The 17604-nt window shown below is 39.6% G+C and overlaps 1 protein-coding gene across 1 annotated transcript in view; it reads left to right on the top strand.

Annotated features, from left to right (window-relative positions):
• The window catches only part of LOC129708583 (leucine-rich repeats and immunoglobulin-like domains protein 2), a 65472-nt gene that overhangs the window by 30864 nt on the left and 17004 nt on the right, over positions 1-17604 (top strand). The window contains exons 4-12 of the mRNA XM_055654404.1: positions 729-863; positions 5398-5541; positions 7008-7151; positions 8754-8897; positions 9710-9853; positions 11987-12067; positions 12879-12950; positions 15269-15337; positions 16639-16802. Coding sequence (XP_055510379.1) covers positions 729-863; positions 5398-5541; positions 7008-7151; positions 8754-8897; positions 9710-9853; positions 11987-12067; positions 12879-12950; positions 15269-15337; positions 16639-16802 — 1097 coding nt within the window. The remainder of the gene's footprint in view (positions 1-728; positions 864-5397; positions 5542-7007; positions 7152-8753; positions 8898-9709; positions 9854-11986; positions 12068-12878; positions 12951-15268; positions 15338-16638; positions 16803-17604) is intronic.

Below are 17604 nucleotides of genomic sequence, written 5' to 3'. Positions count from 1 at the left end.
TGCAACCCTTTTGCAAATATTCCTGTTCACTGATCTACCAATTGCTTTCAATTAGAAGAATCCTTTTTACACTGACCCGTCAATATTTTTTGACAAATAAGTAATAGATAGTAGTTCCTGGGAAAGTAATAATCTCTCGTTCTCTCACATCATATAACATGATACAGTTGCATAACAGTGTAGTAATACATTGTATAAAAATACAATTAAAATAATTTGTGCTACATTATTCCAAAATTGTGCTTCAACTGCTACGGTGCACCTTGCCAATCTTTCCTTTTCCTTGCTCATTACTTTGTGATGTATTCAGCAGAAGCAAAGCTTCTTGCACCAGTATTGTAATAAGACATCACCGCACTAAGGTAAGATGGAGCAGTGATACAAGAGATTATTTGAGTTTTTAATCGATTCAATGCTTTAATATTTTTGTCCCCAAGTTGGCAACTGCTCAAAGCTGCAAATCTCACCTGTAACAGGTATAGGACTAACGTCTCCACTAACGTATAGGACCAGCCCCCCCCCCCCCCCCCCCTTGCGAGATTGTCTTCTAATCTTAATTTCTTCCTTTAACATTACTTCAGCCGCTGGTTTATGTTCTGTGGTTTTTCTTTTAAGTAATTAAATATGAGTGTAAGGGAAAATATTGGGTGTAAAATTGGGTGTAAGGGAAAATATTCATTAAGAACGAAGAACCTCAGTTTTGATATATTTGCTATTTTACTTTTCAGGACACATAACCGGCTGGCAGAGTTGATTTTGATGGATCTTCAGCCATATAGCTCTTTGGAGACTTTAGATCTGAGTTCAAACTTGCTTTCAGAAATCAAAACGACTTCGTTTCCAATAATGCAACTGAAAAACCTGTGCGTAATTAAACATTTCATTACCTTTATTGCTTTATAGCAATAGTGCATCACAACAGTTTTGTTTGGACTACTCGGAATTAGAAAGTAGACAAATGGAATGCTAAACTAAGGGGCCAAATTAGGTGAACTGAAACATGAAGTTCATGTGGAATAGCTTTGACATCTATGATAAAGGCTTATTATTTCTTAATATACAGGGATGGATTGATTATGTACAAGGATTCTGTTCTTCTGATCTGTGTGTATATCTCTACCTATGGTAGATTGTATATTTTAATTTTCTGTTTACAATTCAAAACCATAAATGTTTTTTTTTTAAACACTCTTGTACCTTTTGTAAGAATAAATGATAAATCAATTATCTAAGTAATACAGTATAGTTAAACAATGCTGTGCTGGAGCAACATGCAGGAAGAAGTGGGCAGGAGAGAAGTGCAGTAATTTTGTAGAGAAGATTTGTCAACAAGATCTTCATTTTTTTTTTGGATAACAATAAACATATTTTTCATTCTTCCTAACTTGTATTTATCCCTATCTTTGGAAAGCCCCAGGTTTCACCAATAATATTTTTCTGGCTTTCAGATAGGTTAAGGTTTATCATTGTCACAGTGAAAAGCATTGTTTTGCATATTTTTCAATCTGATCGTGTAATACGATACATAATACAATAGTCAAAATCAAGTTCAATGGGTTGATACAGAGCGCAGAATATAGTTCTCAGCATTATAGCGCACCACTTCCTGAAAGCCCAATGGTGTAGAGGTGAGCTGGACATTGCCGTAGCTTATCCAAGGACTGATCAGAAGCCTGATAATGGAGGGGAAAAACTCGCTGAGTCTGGCAGTGTGGGTTTTCATGTTTCTGTATCTTTTGTCGAATGGGAGATTGTAGAAGGAATGACCATGGTGGGACAAGTCTATGAAATTGGCTGCTTTTCCGAGGCAACGTGGAGTGTAGATGGGGGCCAGTGATGGGGTCATCTGTATGTTCAAGAAGGAACTACAGATGCTGGAGAATCAAAGGTAGACAAAATTGCTGGAGAAACTCAGCGGGTGCGGCAGCGTCTATGGAGCGAAGGAAATGGGCAACGTTTCGGGACGAAATTTACCTATTTCCTTCCGGGATTCGTCCCGAAACGTTACCTATTTCCTTCGCTCCATAGATGCAGCCGCACCCGCTGAGTTTCTCCAGCAATTTTGTCTAACATGGGGTCATCTGTATGATGGACTGGGCTACATCCACGACTCTCTGAAAGTTCTTGCGGTCTTGGGCAAAGCTGTTCCCAATCCAAGCGGTGATACAGCCTGACAATGTGCTTCCTGTGGTGTATCTGTAAAAGTTTCCAGGTGTCAATGGAGATCTGCCAAATTTTCTTAGTCTCCCATGGAAGTCGAGGTATTTGGTATACCACCTTGACAGTTGCTTCAATGTGCTTGGTCCACAATTTTGATGCCAAGGAATTTGGAGTTCTGTACCATTTCAACTTTGTTCGCCATTGAAGCATGTGACCTTCCTCCACCAAATTTTAAATGTTGAAAATGCATTTTGCTCTGCCTTTCCACTGTTCATTTTCTTCCTTGCTCACCAGATTAGTCATTAACTAAATGTTTCTGAATAGGCCTTTTATGTAGCTTGTACTCAGCAAGGTGAGACTGGCAGTTTATTGAAGTGACTAACTACCCCACCATTAAAGTATTTAGCGTAACTTGAGCAGAACGTCTTGAAGATTTTTTGTTTTGTTTAACGTTGAAAAGATGTTTTGAGTCCATCTCCAATCATTGTTAAGGTTCATAGTTTTTTTTATATCCATGTAGGAGAGGTGAAATCCCGATTTAGAATGGAGTAGATTAATTGCGGAATTTCATGCGTGCTTCTAATTGAAAAGGCACTGAAGTCTTTGAACTGTGTCCTCTGGATTTCCATATGATTCCAGCCCATTGTGATCGGCTCCATGGAGTCTCCTGCACCATTGTGTTTTTCCAGTCAGTGGGCAAGAGTTCTGAGGGGCACAAGCATCGCTTTTGGCCTGGAACATTTCTTAACCAGTGCTATTTTCAGATGCATGGAATGGCTTATACATTTGATTTCACCTCTGCTCTATGAAGTTTCTGGTGATTTGTAGCTGGTCAAATAAATATTGTACCTTATTACAAAATGTAGATACAGCTCTACATATTTCCAGAAAACATTCCCACTGTTTATTTGTTTCCAGAATCTGAGTGTTGTTGGCAAGGCAGCAATTTTGTACTTGCCTAATTACCCGTGAACTGAATAGCTTGCTTTTCTAATTTACAGTCCACTCACTTGGCAAGTCTGGAGTCATGCACGGAACAGACAAAATAAGAATATTAGGTTTTCTCCTTTGAATAACATTACTGAACTAAATTACCTTTCTCAACAATCTGGTAATTTTTGATGTTATCAGTCCAACTTTATAGCATTTCAAATTGCAAATTATTAAATGAATTTACATCGCTAGGCTACTGTGGTGGGATTTGAACTGGAGTCTGGTCTGTAGATTGTTATTCCAACCCTCTACATTACTGAAGATTGAAGTGCAACCCTTACTATTTTAACATTCCAATCTCCAGGACTCAATCTGGGCGGCACAGCTGTTAGCCCTGCTGTCTCACTGCGCCAGAGACTCTGGTTCGAACCTGACTTTTTATGTGGAGTTTGCATGTTCTCCCTGTGACCATGTGGATTTCTTCTGGGAGCTCTGGGGTTGCTCCCACAAATCAAAGACATGCGAGTTTGTAGGTTAATTGGCCTCTGTAAAATTGCCCCAAGTGTCTTGGGAGTTTATGAGAAAGTGGGATAACAGAACTTGTGTGAATGGGTGGAGTGGATTCAGTGGGCCAAGGGCCTGTTTCCATGCTGTATCCTTCAATCAATCAATCAATCAATGTGGCTAGACACAAAATGCTGGAGTAACTCAGCGGGACAGGCAGCATCTCTGGAGAGAAGGGATGGGGACGTTTTGGGTCAAGATGTGGATAATTGGGCAAACAAGTCTGAAGAAGGGTCTTGACCCGAAACGTCACCCATCCCATCTCTCCAGAGATGCTGCTCATCCCGCTGAGTTACTCCAACATTTTGTCTACCTGTTCTTTCAGAAGGATAGACCCAAAAGTAGTGGCCAGGAGAATCTTTCTGCTCTGCATCATGTAATCCTACACCGATGAATACATTGTTTAAACAGGAACTATACACGCTGGAAAAATCGAAAGAAGAAAAGAAATGCTGGAGAAACTCGGCGTGTGAGGCAGCATCTATGGAGAGAAAGAATAGGCGACGTTTCGGGTCGAGATTCTTCTTCAGATACATTGTTATTTGATGGATGCTGAATGGGGCAAGGCTTTAGTGCTTTTTGGCATGCTGGATAATTTTCCCAGATTAAAGCTCCTTCAGTCTCTGCCAATTTGTATTTGTAGTTTAGTTTAGAGATACAGCGCGGAAACAGGCCCTTCAGCCCATCAAGTCTGCCCACGCCAGCGATCCCCGCACATTAACACTATCCTACACACACCAGGGACAATTTACAATTTCACCAAAGCCAATTAACCTACAAACCTGTACATCTCTGGCGTGTGGGAAGGAATCAGTGATCCTGACACAGGTCACGGGGAGAACATACAAACTCTGTACAGACAGCGCCCGTAGTTAGGATTGAACCCGGGTCTCTGGCGCTGTAAGGCAGTAGCTCTCCTGCTGCGCCACCATTCTGCTCTTTGTGGACATAATGGGATATGTTCTTCAAGTTGTGCGTGCAGACTTCACTTAGGAAAATGGTACCTGTGTGAATCTGAACAGCTTGAAAAGACATCCCCTGAGTGTAAAGGAATTTTATTATTGCTTGTTGAAGGGTTCAGAATGTGCATTAAACTTGTACATCTTTTAGTCGTTGGATAAGTGACACTTGGGATTCATGCTGGAGAGGTTGCTCTTTAACTTTCTGAAAGTTATTATGTGGAGCTATTCTATATGTTATATATATTGCATTAGTTATAGATTTGTACGTGATTGTCGGTTGTTTCTTGTGGTAACGTTAATTTGTTTTGAATGAGGAAAATGCATTAAGCTGGGTGCAGATATGACATTAAAAAGGATTAAGAAATATACACAGAGCAGTATTCAGGCAGCTAATCAGTCTGAAGAAGGGACTCGAATCGAAATGTCACCCCAGTCTCCAGAGATGCTGCCTGACCTGCTGAGTTATTCCGGCATTTTGTGTCTACCTTTAATAAACCCATAACAGTTTAGCCAAAGCTCCTGAGGCCGATGCATTAGCAGCCTTTAATATTGTTTCCTGTAATCCTAGATTTAATGAAGACTTGAATCTTGTTTTGTACTTGGTTCTGAAAATCATGTTATCGCTATGTGCAATCTGGGCGCAGCGAGCGATTCTACCATCGTTCTCCCTCTGTTAAATTGGAACGGTGGGAAGCATATCTGGTATTTTGATATCTGATATTGTATGAGTAAAAATGAGTTTCATTTTTTAATAACTTAATATCTATCTAATTTACAGACATTTGAACAACAACGGAATAATGGTCCTTGAGCCAGGTTGCTTTGATAATCTCTCCAGCACCTTGCTGGTCCTCAAACTGAACAGAAATAAAATTTCTGTCATTCAGCCAAAGAGCTTCCGGTTGCCTCATCTTCAGTATCTGTGAGTTTTTTATTATTCAAATCGCAGAAGCATGTCTATTTAAAACATGAGAAAAAGGTTACTGCAACTTTCGGAGAAGTAGTACCTTGAGATTAATAGTGACTTGTTCAATGTAAATTGATTGTGTTGGTGGTTGAAGCAAGCCAACCTGTTCCAGGTAGAATATGCCAGGCGGTCAATGTCTGTGGTGAGGGAAACCCTGTTAATGTTTTACATTCATGACCGGGCTCTGACAAAACATAATTTATGTTAACTGTTTCTGAGTATTTTCTGGGTGGTAAGTATTTTCAACAATTTTATTTTTGATATATTTCCAACGTGTGTCAAACTTGTTGCCCAGAAGTTTCAAGATGTAAAATAGTCATAATATCTATTATACTGTCTCTATGCTAAATTATATAACTATCGAAAAAGTGTATCGATGCAAGTAGATCTTGTTTTTGAAGTGTTATCTGAATCTGCTGGAATCTTAACATTAATTTATTTCTAAAGTTCCATTGTTAAGAATATGCATCACATGCTGAAGAAATCTAGAGCTGGGAGTCTAGTTTTGGAATAAATAAACCTATTAGGGATGGAGATGAGCAGTTTCTTTTGCATTCATCTTTAGAATTTGCTACTGAAAATATTAGCAGAGGCTGTGGGCTAATGGCCTACTCCTATTTCGTATGATCCTATGAAGCCCTCTTTGTACACAGCTTGTACAGCAGGGGTCGGCAACCTTGTCCTGCATAAGGGCCGGGACGCATGTCTGTGAGCGGATGGTGGGCCACATCTATCACGTGTACACATGGATCCCGCCCCGGATGGCAGGCATCAAATCACCTGTTCACAGAAGGTAGACAAAAATGCTGGAGAAACTCAGCAGGTGAGGCAGCTTCATGCAATCCTTGCATGTCTCACCCGCTGAGTTTCTCCTGCATTTTTGTCTATATCTTCAATTTTTCTGGCATCTGCAGTTTTTTCTTAAAACCGTGTGGTACAGCCAGATCTCGGCCGCTGCTCGGGGCGCCCGGCAGACCGGATGATTACGGGGGGGAAAGATCCGCCTGCGGGCTGGATGATTTTGGGTTACGGCAGCATAAATAAGGCTCATCCTTAAGCATGACTGAGATAAATCAAAAACATTGCACAATTGACTTGTTCTAGTTCTGTCATGTTAGAACTCCCAAGTGGACAAAAAATTGCTGAATGTAGGTAGAATTTAATTTGCTGAATAAGATTGTCAACATCCAGTCTGGCGAGTACAGTCATATTTGTTACATTACTTATCACTGAAGTGAAATGAGATATGTATAACCATCTATTGCAACTTAGGAATTTGTACTAAAAGTCACATTATGGTGTACTTTCAACCTGTCGCTGCTAACACAGATTTTTTTTTTTTTTAAATCCTTGTCAATTTTGGTCTTTTTAAGGGAAGTCTTAACCACACAGTTTGAATTTATGTCTTGATATTTCAACAGAGAACTAAAACGCAATAGAATCCGGATTATCGAGAGTCTTGCATTTCATGGCCTTGACTCGTTGAAGTCATTGAAACTGCAGCGCAATGAGATCAATGAACTCAAGGACGGTGCCTTTTGGGGGCTCAATGAAATTGAGGAGTTGTAAGTACTTTTGTAGGACAGTTAAATCTTGTCAAGCCATTTAGGAAAATATTGGATTACTGGAGTTTTGAAGTGATTAATAAAATGTAATTAAATTAAATGTAATTGTTAAATTGTTAGAATGCATTAATTTGTCTTCCTCTGATAAGTCAACCGCTGTCTTGGGTCTGTGCACCCACAGACTTGATTTCTCCTCGCCTGAGCTTTGCACTTTTTGATGATGCAACTAACTTGCTGAAATTTGCCCAGTTTTTGAATGTAATATTTGGGCCATAATAGTCTGCCTGGCTGTGGAGTTGAACCTTAATTCAACATGGTAGTTATAGAGTCATAGAATGATGCGGTGTGGAATCAGGCCCTTCAGCCCAACTAGCCCACACCAGTCAACATGTCCCAGCTGCACTCGTCCCACCTGCCAGCATTTGGTCCATATCCCTCCAAACCTGTCCTATCCATGTACCTGTCTAACTGCTTCTTAAATGTTGGCATAATCCTTGCATCAACTTCCTCCTCTGGCTGCTTATTCCATGCATCCACCACCCTTTGTGTGAAAAAGAGTTAGCGCCGTTGCATGCATATCTAAACTTTACTAAGATTTTTTTTTTAAATAACTTTTTTTAATGATTTAGCACCAGGCCAAATTTTGCTTTTCAAATTTGATTGTTTTTACTTTGACTCTTTCAGGAATTTTTGCCCAAATTATTGTGGAACTCGGTTAAAAGAAAATTATTCTAGCTTTGGGAGACAAAATGGATATTTCATTTCTGTTTTCGTCCCTTTCTCTTTGCTGTTTAAGTGTCTTAAAAACTAGCCCTTTGACAATGCATTTGATCATCTGTCCGAATGGATTGGTTGTAAAATGTTAAATCTGCTGTGAAGCATTTGTGTACATGATCTTTAACTTACAATTGTTTTATATTTAATATGAAATAATGATCTGTACAGTCCAGACTTTTTTTAAATGGTAAATAATAGTAGCATTATGAAACTCGTGCAAGGGCTCTTTCTTTTGCGACTGGAATGGTATTGAAATTTTTTAAATTGTAGTAAATCCTTGTTTTTCCGGGTCGGCGGTGGTGGCAGGTACGACGAGGAAGCAGCTGAGGAAGTTGTGTGGGTCGGCAGTGGCATTGGAAGCCCGGCCTGGAAGTGACTGGGGAGTCGGTGTGGGCTGGGGGTGGTGTAGGCAGACTAGTCGGGAAGGCAGTGGTGGCCAGGGGTGACCTGGGCAGCCTAATCTGGAAGCGGCCAGGGAGGCAGTGTGGGCCAGGGCAGCCTAGCCTGGGAAGGACTGGGGAGTTGATGCAGGCCAACGGTGGTATTGGCAGCCTGGCCGGGAAGTGACTGGGGTATTGGCAGCCTGGCCGGGAAGTGACTGGGGAGGGGGTATGAACCTGGGGTGGTCTTGGTTGCCCGGCCTGGCGAAGGTCAGTAGTCCATCCGTTGTAATCACAATCCGTTATAAAAAGAGGTCCGTAATGACTAAAAGGTTTATTGTAGTATGTTTAAGTCTTTTTGCCCAAATTATTACACGACTTGAGTTAAGAAAAGTTATGTTAACCTCAGGGGGGAACAAATGCATGTACTTATTCTCTGTTTTAGGGACTTGGAACACAATAATTTGACCGAAGTTACCAAGGGCTGGCTGTATGGCCTCAAACTCCTGCAACAGCTGCACCTGAGCCAGAATGCCATTGCCAGGATAAGTGCTGATGCCTGGGAGTTCTGTCAGAAACTGACTGAGCTGTGGGTTTGTTTCATTCTTCCTTCATCCTTCTGATACTACATGGCTTCATGTAGGATCATGTTTTTAATTACTGTACACGATGGTTTCAGCCACTGAGTTAAGAAAAGTTATGCTGTCTTCAGGGGGAGCAATGGGTGTTTATTTTCTGTTCTCCTTCGTTTCTGCCTCTCTTTGGTTTTTAAGTCTTGAAAACTAGCCCTTTTCATTTGGTCATTTGTCCGAATGTATTGGTTGTGAAATTTCAAAGCTGATGTGAAACATCTGTGCATACATGATCTTTAACTTCAAATTGTTTCATAATTAATATGAAATAATGATCTGTGTGCTCCAGTTTTTTTTAAAAGGAGAAATAATAGTGGCATTAAGAAACTGATGCCAGTACTTTCTTTCCTCACTGGTATGTTATTGAAGTGTTTACTCAAAGTAGTCTGTTTTGGTATGCTTTTTGTGATATAAATCCGGGCTGTCTATCTGCACTCTGCCTTTGAACTAGTTTATTTTCCTGTGGGTATAGACGGGTTCCTGCATGGATTGTTCTTCTGACATCACCATTTCATGTCAAGAACGTGATAAAGGGTTTGAAATGCAGTAAGTGCTCCAGAACCTCCAGGTTTAACAAGGAAAATGCCAATCGACATGGCTCAATTAAAAAAAAAAATGTTTCCCCGGTTTTAATCTTCTATAATTAATATTGACTGACATGCGCAGTGTTGTACGTCTGAATTATGAATGATCAAGTTATTGTAAATAAGGTGGTGGAGTAGTATTAAAATAAGCTGCAACCTCAATAATTTTGTGCGTTTTATTTTAGGGACATGACCCATAACCAGTTGACTCGTTTAGATGAGTCTACATTTATGGGTTTGAAATTGCTTGAGAATTTGAACATGGGAGACAACCGAGTGAGTTACATCGCTGATGGAGTTTTTAACGGCTTGTCTAACCTGCTCACGCTGTAAGTATGCGGAATAAATAAGGTTGCTCGATAAAGGAACAAAAATGTATCATTTACACATCACATCCCAAAAACTGTACCTTTAACTTAGCTAATTTATTTGGTAACACATAATGCAGACCTAAACTTGCAGTGGGCATGGAAATCATTGCTGAATGAAACTTGTCCTCTATCTCAGTCATTATCGACCACAGTGGATAGTGAACCTCTCTTGCTGTGGTTTTAGTTACAAACACAGGTCATTGATGAACATTTTCTGTGAATATCAGAAAAAAAAATTGCACTGAAGGAAAATGGTGCTTCACGTTTTCTATCTGAGGTGTATACTTTTATTTGCAATATGGTGAAAACTGCAGAGGTTGGAAAGTCCTGTGGCACATATAGTAGAAATTTGACTGTCAGCATTCATTTGGCTCCTGATCCGTAAATAGTTATTTAAAATTTACAGGAAAATAAATTGGTACCAAGTTGCATTAAGAATGCCAACTATTCAATTAATAATGCAAAAAATGTGTTACTCTACTGTATCTATTGCCATATACCAAATTATTCCTTCCTCTTCCCCCTTCCGCACCCAAGTAATTTGTAAATTAAACTTCACCGTTGAAATACTGAACTGGGTTGATGTTTTAAAAGTCCTAAATTAAACTGAATGGGATTGTGTAATGGGAAATTTTTGTCCCCTGATTTAACCATTAGTATATACGTAATCACAATTAATCTAGATTGGTTCAAAGCGCTTCAAAACAGAAAGGGAACAATTTAACTTGTGTTATTTTGACTATGGGGGCAGGGTGTAAAAATAAATGGCTGGTAAGTTTCTTCAGTTCAGGGTCACCAACCATATTCACATTCCAGGCATTACTGATTAACAAGGCTCCAGCTATTGATGCCTGAGCAGCTGTGTGGAAAAGGGAAAACTAATTGATCAGGGCAAGGGTAAAAGAGTAGAAACAGAAGACAAATACAAGATGCTGGAGTAACTCAGCGGGTCAGCCAGGATCTCTGGAGAAAAGGAATAGGTGACGTTTTGGGTCGAGATTCTTCTTCAGACAGTTCAAACATCTTTTGTCAAAATAAAGTTGGTAATAACGCTAAATGAAATAGCTTTTGTTTAAACATCAGAATTTTACAATTTGAATCTCAATGTGGTAGAATTGGAAGCTTGTGGTAATCATGGGATATAGGGGGGAAAAGCAGGAACAAGGTACTGATTTTGGATGATCAGCCATGATCATATTGAATGGCAATGCTGGTTCGAAGGGCTGAATGGCCTACTCCTGCACCTATGTTTCTATGTAATGCCTTTGGTCCACAAAGGCACAATCTCATGTCAGAGATGCAACGTCCTTGGGCCTCTGAACACAGGCGTTCTATTCTCAAAGCACAAATTGAACAGAGGAAGCTAACTTCACACCAGATTTCTGCTACGAATGCCATAGACAAACATCAAAGATGCATTGCCCATTTGCCACAGTATTTGCATACAATATATACAGCTTTAAAACTGAAAGGAAAATATTCAATATTTTCATTCTGAAATTCACCAATTTCTCCCTAGTTCCGACTAAAAATGTCTGGAAAAAGTATCTCCCCAGGCACAAGTTTTATAAAGAGTCTTTAAGTTCTGTATTCTGATACAAACGTCTTAGACTCACTGCACTGTTTTCTGTTCCTGCAGTTGTTCACTATCTTTTATGGACATGGTAAAAATATATATTTTAATTATACCTTGCAAGAAAAGACTTCCCCCAAAAGCAAAGTCAGACTTTAAAACTTAAGAGTGTTTCATAACTTGAAGTTAATAGTGCTTATAGTTTAAAAACAAGAACCAGTGCAGATCTATTTAGTCACATGCCTTTAACAGGAATGTTTAGCCTGTTTTTGTCTATTCTGGTGATATTCATTGTGTTTCATTCATTCTGACTTCACATTCTCAGAATTTATGCTCAGTCCTCTTATGATGATATCGGCCATCAAGAACAGGACATGTTGAATTAATTTGGCTGTCTGGTCCATATTTTAAATGTGGCTGTAATGGTGCTTTAAAAATTCAAAGCTGTGTTCTTATGAATTTGCTAAACTTTCCCATACTGTTTGTAAAATTTAATAAAGGTGAGTTTGTTCCTACAGTGATCTGAGGAATAACGAAATCTCATGGGCGATTGAGGATTCAAATGGTGCTTTCACTGGATTAGACAAGTTGCAAAATTTGTATGTATATTGTGATTATGTACCTTCCTATTATGTTGCATTTTTGTGTTGGCCTCTGCTTTTTCCCACTACAATAGGTGTTCTCCCTCAAAGCTAAGAATTTCAAAGTTAATCCATATTTGTGCTGATTATTTTCCATCCTCTTTCCTCCTATCACCCCACACAAGATATTGCTCAATTTAAGCAGAGTAATATGCACGTATAGCATTTTTACTGAACTGCTTAAGTGAAGCTGTATCCAATTTGACTTCCTCCAGGCCTAATGTCCTTTCCTGTAAGCAGACGTGTCTGAGGTTTAATAACAGCTTCAATGTTATGTTGCGGTGATCATTTGAACACGCACTCTCTCAGTTTTAAAACCTCATCTTATGATCCGATGCCTTATCCAGTGGAAATTTTGATTTGAATTAAAGTGTCCACGATGTTCTGGTAAATGACGAAAAAAAAGCAAAGTTAGTTTGAGGTACAAAAAGATCATCAGTTTGGATACTCAAGTACAAATCAGTTGTAACAACCAAATTGCAGCTCTGTCTAAGGCATTACTTTGGTAAGAAACAAACAGCTGTTCTGTTCAGTGTTGACATTATTTTGCCTATTAAATAATTTTTTGCCACCACCAAGACCCAGCTTTTGTTGGAACATTGAATTATGAATGCATTTGCAGCAGCTGTAATAAGGAAGACATAACCTAGCCCAAATCGCATGTTGTGACTCCTAAAATCTGAAGGAAAGGAACTACCAGTTTGTTAGACAACTTTTGAAATGCACAGTGTTAACTGTCATCTGTCAATTGTCTCTTTATACTTTGTAGGATTCTGCAGGGAAGCAAAATAACGTCCATCACAAATAAAGCATTTTCTGGACTAACAACCCTTGAATACCTGTGAGTACAAATACATTTCAATTCACTGGCAATTAAAATGAGAATACCATAAATATATATTGAAATTACCACATTCTGCTTTCATTTACTAAATCAGAAAAATAAAGTGTTGTTTATAGTTTTAGAGATACAGCACGGAAACAGGCCCTTCGGCCCACCAAGCCCGCACCGTCTAACAATCACCTGTACACTAGTTCTATCCTTCACACCAGGGACAATTTAAAATTATACCAAGCCAATTAACTTGCAAACCTATAGGTCTTTGGGGTGTGGGAGGAGGAAACTGGAGATCTCGGAGAAAACCCACGGGGAGAACGTACAAATGCCGTACAGACAAGCACCCTTAGTCAGGATCGAACCCAGGTCTCTAACTAGGTCCCCAGGTAAGGCAGCAACTCTACCGCTGCGCCACTGTTATGTGCTGGTTTTCCTCATTGTTTGCCGTTTGAGTCAAATAGTTCAGCTGATATGGTGGCCCTGAAATAACTATGCTAATTCAAAATCACTATTGCCTACTTGGAAGTGAAGGAATTAATCATAAGATGCTTTTCTCAGCCCATATGTTCTGTCTGTGTTTTTTGGCATTGAAAAATAGACTAGTTAACACAATAGAGCTGTTGGCTTAAGTGGCGGATTTTAAATCCTGATCTCTGTGAAGCTGCTGTCTATGTGAGGTTTGCCTATTCTTCCTGGGATGGCATGGTTTATCTCCAGGTACTTTGGTGTCCTTCCACTTCCTGAAGATGAGAGGTAATTTACAAATTGCCTTAATGCATGAATAGTAGTATCAAGGTAGTTTATGGGAATATATGAAGAATAAAATGGAATTATAGTAAAAGGTTGCTTGATAGTTAGTACAGACTTAATCACCCAAAGGTACTGTTTCCATGCTGTATGATTCATTAGCTCCATTTTTTAAAAATCTATTCACTTATTTAGATTTTGAAGACTACTTTAATAAACTGTTTGTTCATACGAGCAGGTACAAATCATATGAAGAGTGGAAGTAGTACTCTCACTGTTCCAACTAAGTCACCTTCCTTCAACTGCTTCAGTTCTTTGTGTTGGGGAGGTGTTGCAGCCTGAAATGTTGTTGACCTTTCACAAGCATGAGAGACACTTTGTTATAGAACAGCAAAAGAACAGTCCCTTCGGCCCACAGTGCCTGTGCCAAACCTGCTAAGACCATCTCTTATCTTCCAGAGAATAATCCGTATCCCTACATTCCCTGCATATTTAGTTGCCTATATAAAAGCCTCTTAAATTCCACTATCATGTTCGCCCCAACTGCCACCCCTGGCAGCGTATTTCAGGCCCCCACTACTTTCTGTGTAAATAAAAAGTTGCCCTGCACATCTCCTTTAATCATTGCCCTCCTCACCTTAAAGCTATGCCCCCTACATTGTTTCCCTTCCTGAGGGGGAGGGGGGGGGGGGGGGTTCTGATTGTCTACCCAATGATTCTAATAATTTTACATACTTCTATCAGCTCCCAAGGCAGCCTCCGGCGTTCCAGAAAAAAACATCTTAAATCTGTCCCTGTAGCTAATGTCCCCTAATCCATGCAACATTCTGGTAAACCTCTGCACCCTTTCATTTGCCTGTACATCCTTCCTGTAATGGGACGACCAGAACTGCACATAATATTCCAAAAGTGGCCTAACCAAAATCCTTTAAAGCTACATGCTGATGTCCTGACTCTAGTGCTTAATACCCCTGACCTCTGAAGGCAAGCATATGCCTTTTTTACCACTCTGTCTATTTGTGTTGCCACTTTCAGGGAGTTGCGGACTTGGAGTCCAAGATCTCGCTGTACATCAACGCAGTTGATGGTCATGCCATCAATAGCATGTTTTCGCCTTGCATTTGACCTCCCATAGTACAACACCTTGCACTTGGCCAGAGAAATGGCAGATGTTTAATCTGCTTGTTTCTGTTGCTGATCTTTGATCTATTTTGATGTATATGTTGTATATCTTGATACCCTTCGTCACAGTCTGTGACCCCAGCAATCTTGGTGCCACCTGCAAACTTACTAACCAACCTGTCTACATTTCTTCCAGTCATGCGTATATATCCCACACAGCAGAGGTCTCCGCACAGATCCCTGTGGAACTCTGCTGCTCACAGAACTCCAGCCTGAAATTGTCATTCCCAGCCTGAAATTGTCATTCCAAGGCAACCCTCTGTCTATCAGTAGGCCAGCTCCAAATCCATACAAACAATTCACTGTTAATCTCACTGTTATGTTAAAATCCTGTGTAATTGTGTCTATTCCCTTTAGCTTCTATTTAAACAGTTTTATTTCCTTCCTTTTAGAGACTTGAGCAATAATGCCATAATGTCACTTCAAGGAAATTCTTTTTCTCAAATGATACTTAAGGAAATGTGAGTATTTAAAATCATTCTAGTCAATTGAAACTGCGCGTTAATTTAATTAGAAAGCCTCTTCCTGATTAAATATACTCTTCGGTCACGCGTTAAGCCTCCACCTAGGTATCTTTATTGTCAATTAATGCAGAAAATTGGCATTGGGTTGGAGATGGGATGTGGTAGTGGGCAATGAATTATGGATATTTTACATATAAATGAGAAATTGAAGTATTTTGGCAACCCAGGGTGCTTTGAAAGAGTGTGCGAGTATTGAGAGCTGTAATGAGAGATGTGATCAGATAGGAAAATATAATGTATCTTGTGCCTGGTTAGTCCATCATATCTTGAGGTTCAAGTTGTCCAATTGAATTACTAATGTATAGCAATAAAGATGCTGGTGAGAGTGGGGAAAGGTGGTGTTTCCAGTGTGGTATTTTATGTAAAATTACCCCTAATTGGAGAGCATTAATATAGAGACACCTTCACACATGTTATTTCAACGCTTTCATTACTTTGTCAACAGGAGTTGCTTTATAAATATAATTGGATAACCAGTAAGGTTTATAAATTAAAAGCTTTGAAGTTTGAGTTTTAAAACACACAGGAATAAAAGGAAGTCATTCAGCTTCTAAATCCTGTAATGCCATTTGTTGGATTGTGGCTAATCAGTTAATGTTTTACCTGGCTTGCTGCTCTATCCTTTAATGCTTTAACCCAGTGATTCCCAACCTAGGGCCATAGCAAATTTCAGGGTGGGGGGGGCACAGAAAAATTTGGGGATTTAGGGGGCCACAGGTTCAATGAAGGGGGCCACTTTTTTCCCGCTAATTATGTCAGGGAGGGGGCCACAGAAAATTTTAAGAGCCCAAGGGGGCCATTGCTTTAACCCAACCTTAAAAATAAATGGTAACTAAATGTTTGTTGGTTCCCCACCTCTAATCTGGATGAGGTATTGAGCGAAAGGAAGGTCATGAACTTCCATTGTATTTTCTGGGTGAAGGTTTTTAGGTCTGATTGATGTTCAACATATTCTCTGCTGATGCCTTTGATTTGCTGTGTGATACATTTGACATACGATGCGAATGCTCCTTTTGGATTGGCTCAACTGTGTAATGCTACTTGGACTATATTTCTCTTGTGCAGGGTATGAGAGGCTCTGAAAGAAATTGTGGCTTTTGTTGTTACCACTCTATCTGTTCTTCTGCAAGGTCTTTATCTGGGAATTAATTATGCCTGCAATTCACTGCATGTACTGGTTTCTTAAAAGGCACATGATTTTAAAATGCATTCAAAATTATAATATTTATTATTCACAGTGTGCTGAACACTTCCAGTCTTTTGTGCGATTGCCAGTTGAAGTGGTTGCCTCAGTTTCTAATCGAAAAAAAGTTTTCGCACATGGTTACTGCCAAATGTGCTCATCCTGTGTGGCTAGCAGGAAAAAGCATCTTTAATATTGATGCGGAGGACTACATTTGTGGTTTGTATGATTTATATTTATTCTGACTTAATTTGTGGGAATCCACTTAGAAACAAGGAACTGCAGATGCAGGTTTACAGAAAATGACAGTGTTAGAGTAACTAAGTGGATAGGGCAGGATCTCTGGAGACAATCACTGGTGATGTGAGATAGCCAACTCAAAAAATATCAATCTGAAGGAGGGTCTCGACCTGAAACATCACCCATTCCTTGTCTCCAGATATGCTGCCAGTCCTGCTGAGTTACTCCAGCAGTTTGTGTCTATCTTCAAAATATCACCTATCTGTTCTCAAGCAATGCTGCCTGACCCGCTGGGTTGCTTTGTCGTTTTTTTTTATTAGTCGCCTCCTTTTATAGCAAATAGTTTTTCTTACTGCTGATTCAGCATAAAGTACAGCTTTAAATAATGGTCCCAGTAATTGTGAACAGTTCTCAAAGAGTTTCTGGATGTAAACCTTGTAACAAAAAATAAGAGAATGAAGAACTTGTTAAATTTAATCTTTTCAGATATATTCAGCATAGTTTGGTGTATTTTGTAATCCATAAGAGCCAGAATTAAGAGTCGTCAAGAGTGTTTTATTGTCATATGTCCCAGATGGAACAATGAAATTCTTACTTGCTGCAGCACAACAGAATATGTAATCATGGTAGGTACACAAAAAAGCTGGAGAAACTCAGCGGGTGCAGTAGCATCTATGGAGCGAAGGAAATAGGCAACGTTTCGGGCCGAAACCCTTCTTCAGACAATATAATAATATATATACACACACGCACACATCCGAACACACAAAAACAAACAATA

This window comes from Leucoraja erinacea, chromosome 24, assembly GCF_028641065.1.
Source record: "Leucoraja erinacea ecotype New England chromosome 24, Leri_hhj_1, whole genome shotgun sequence".
NCBI classification, from domain to species: domain Eukaryota; kingdom Metazoa; phylum Chordata; class Chondrichthyes; order Rajiformes; family Rajidae; genus Leucoraja; species Leucoraja erinaceus.
Note: the sequence above shows the minus strand (reverse complement) of the source record. Positions and strands in the feature narration are given on the sequence as shown.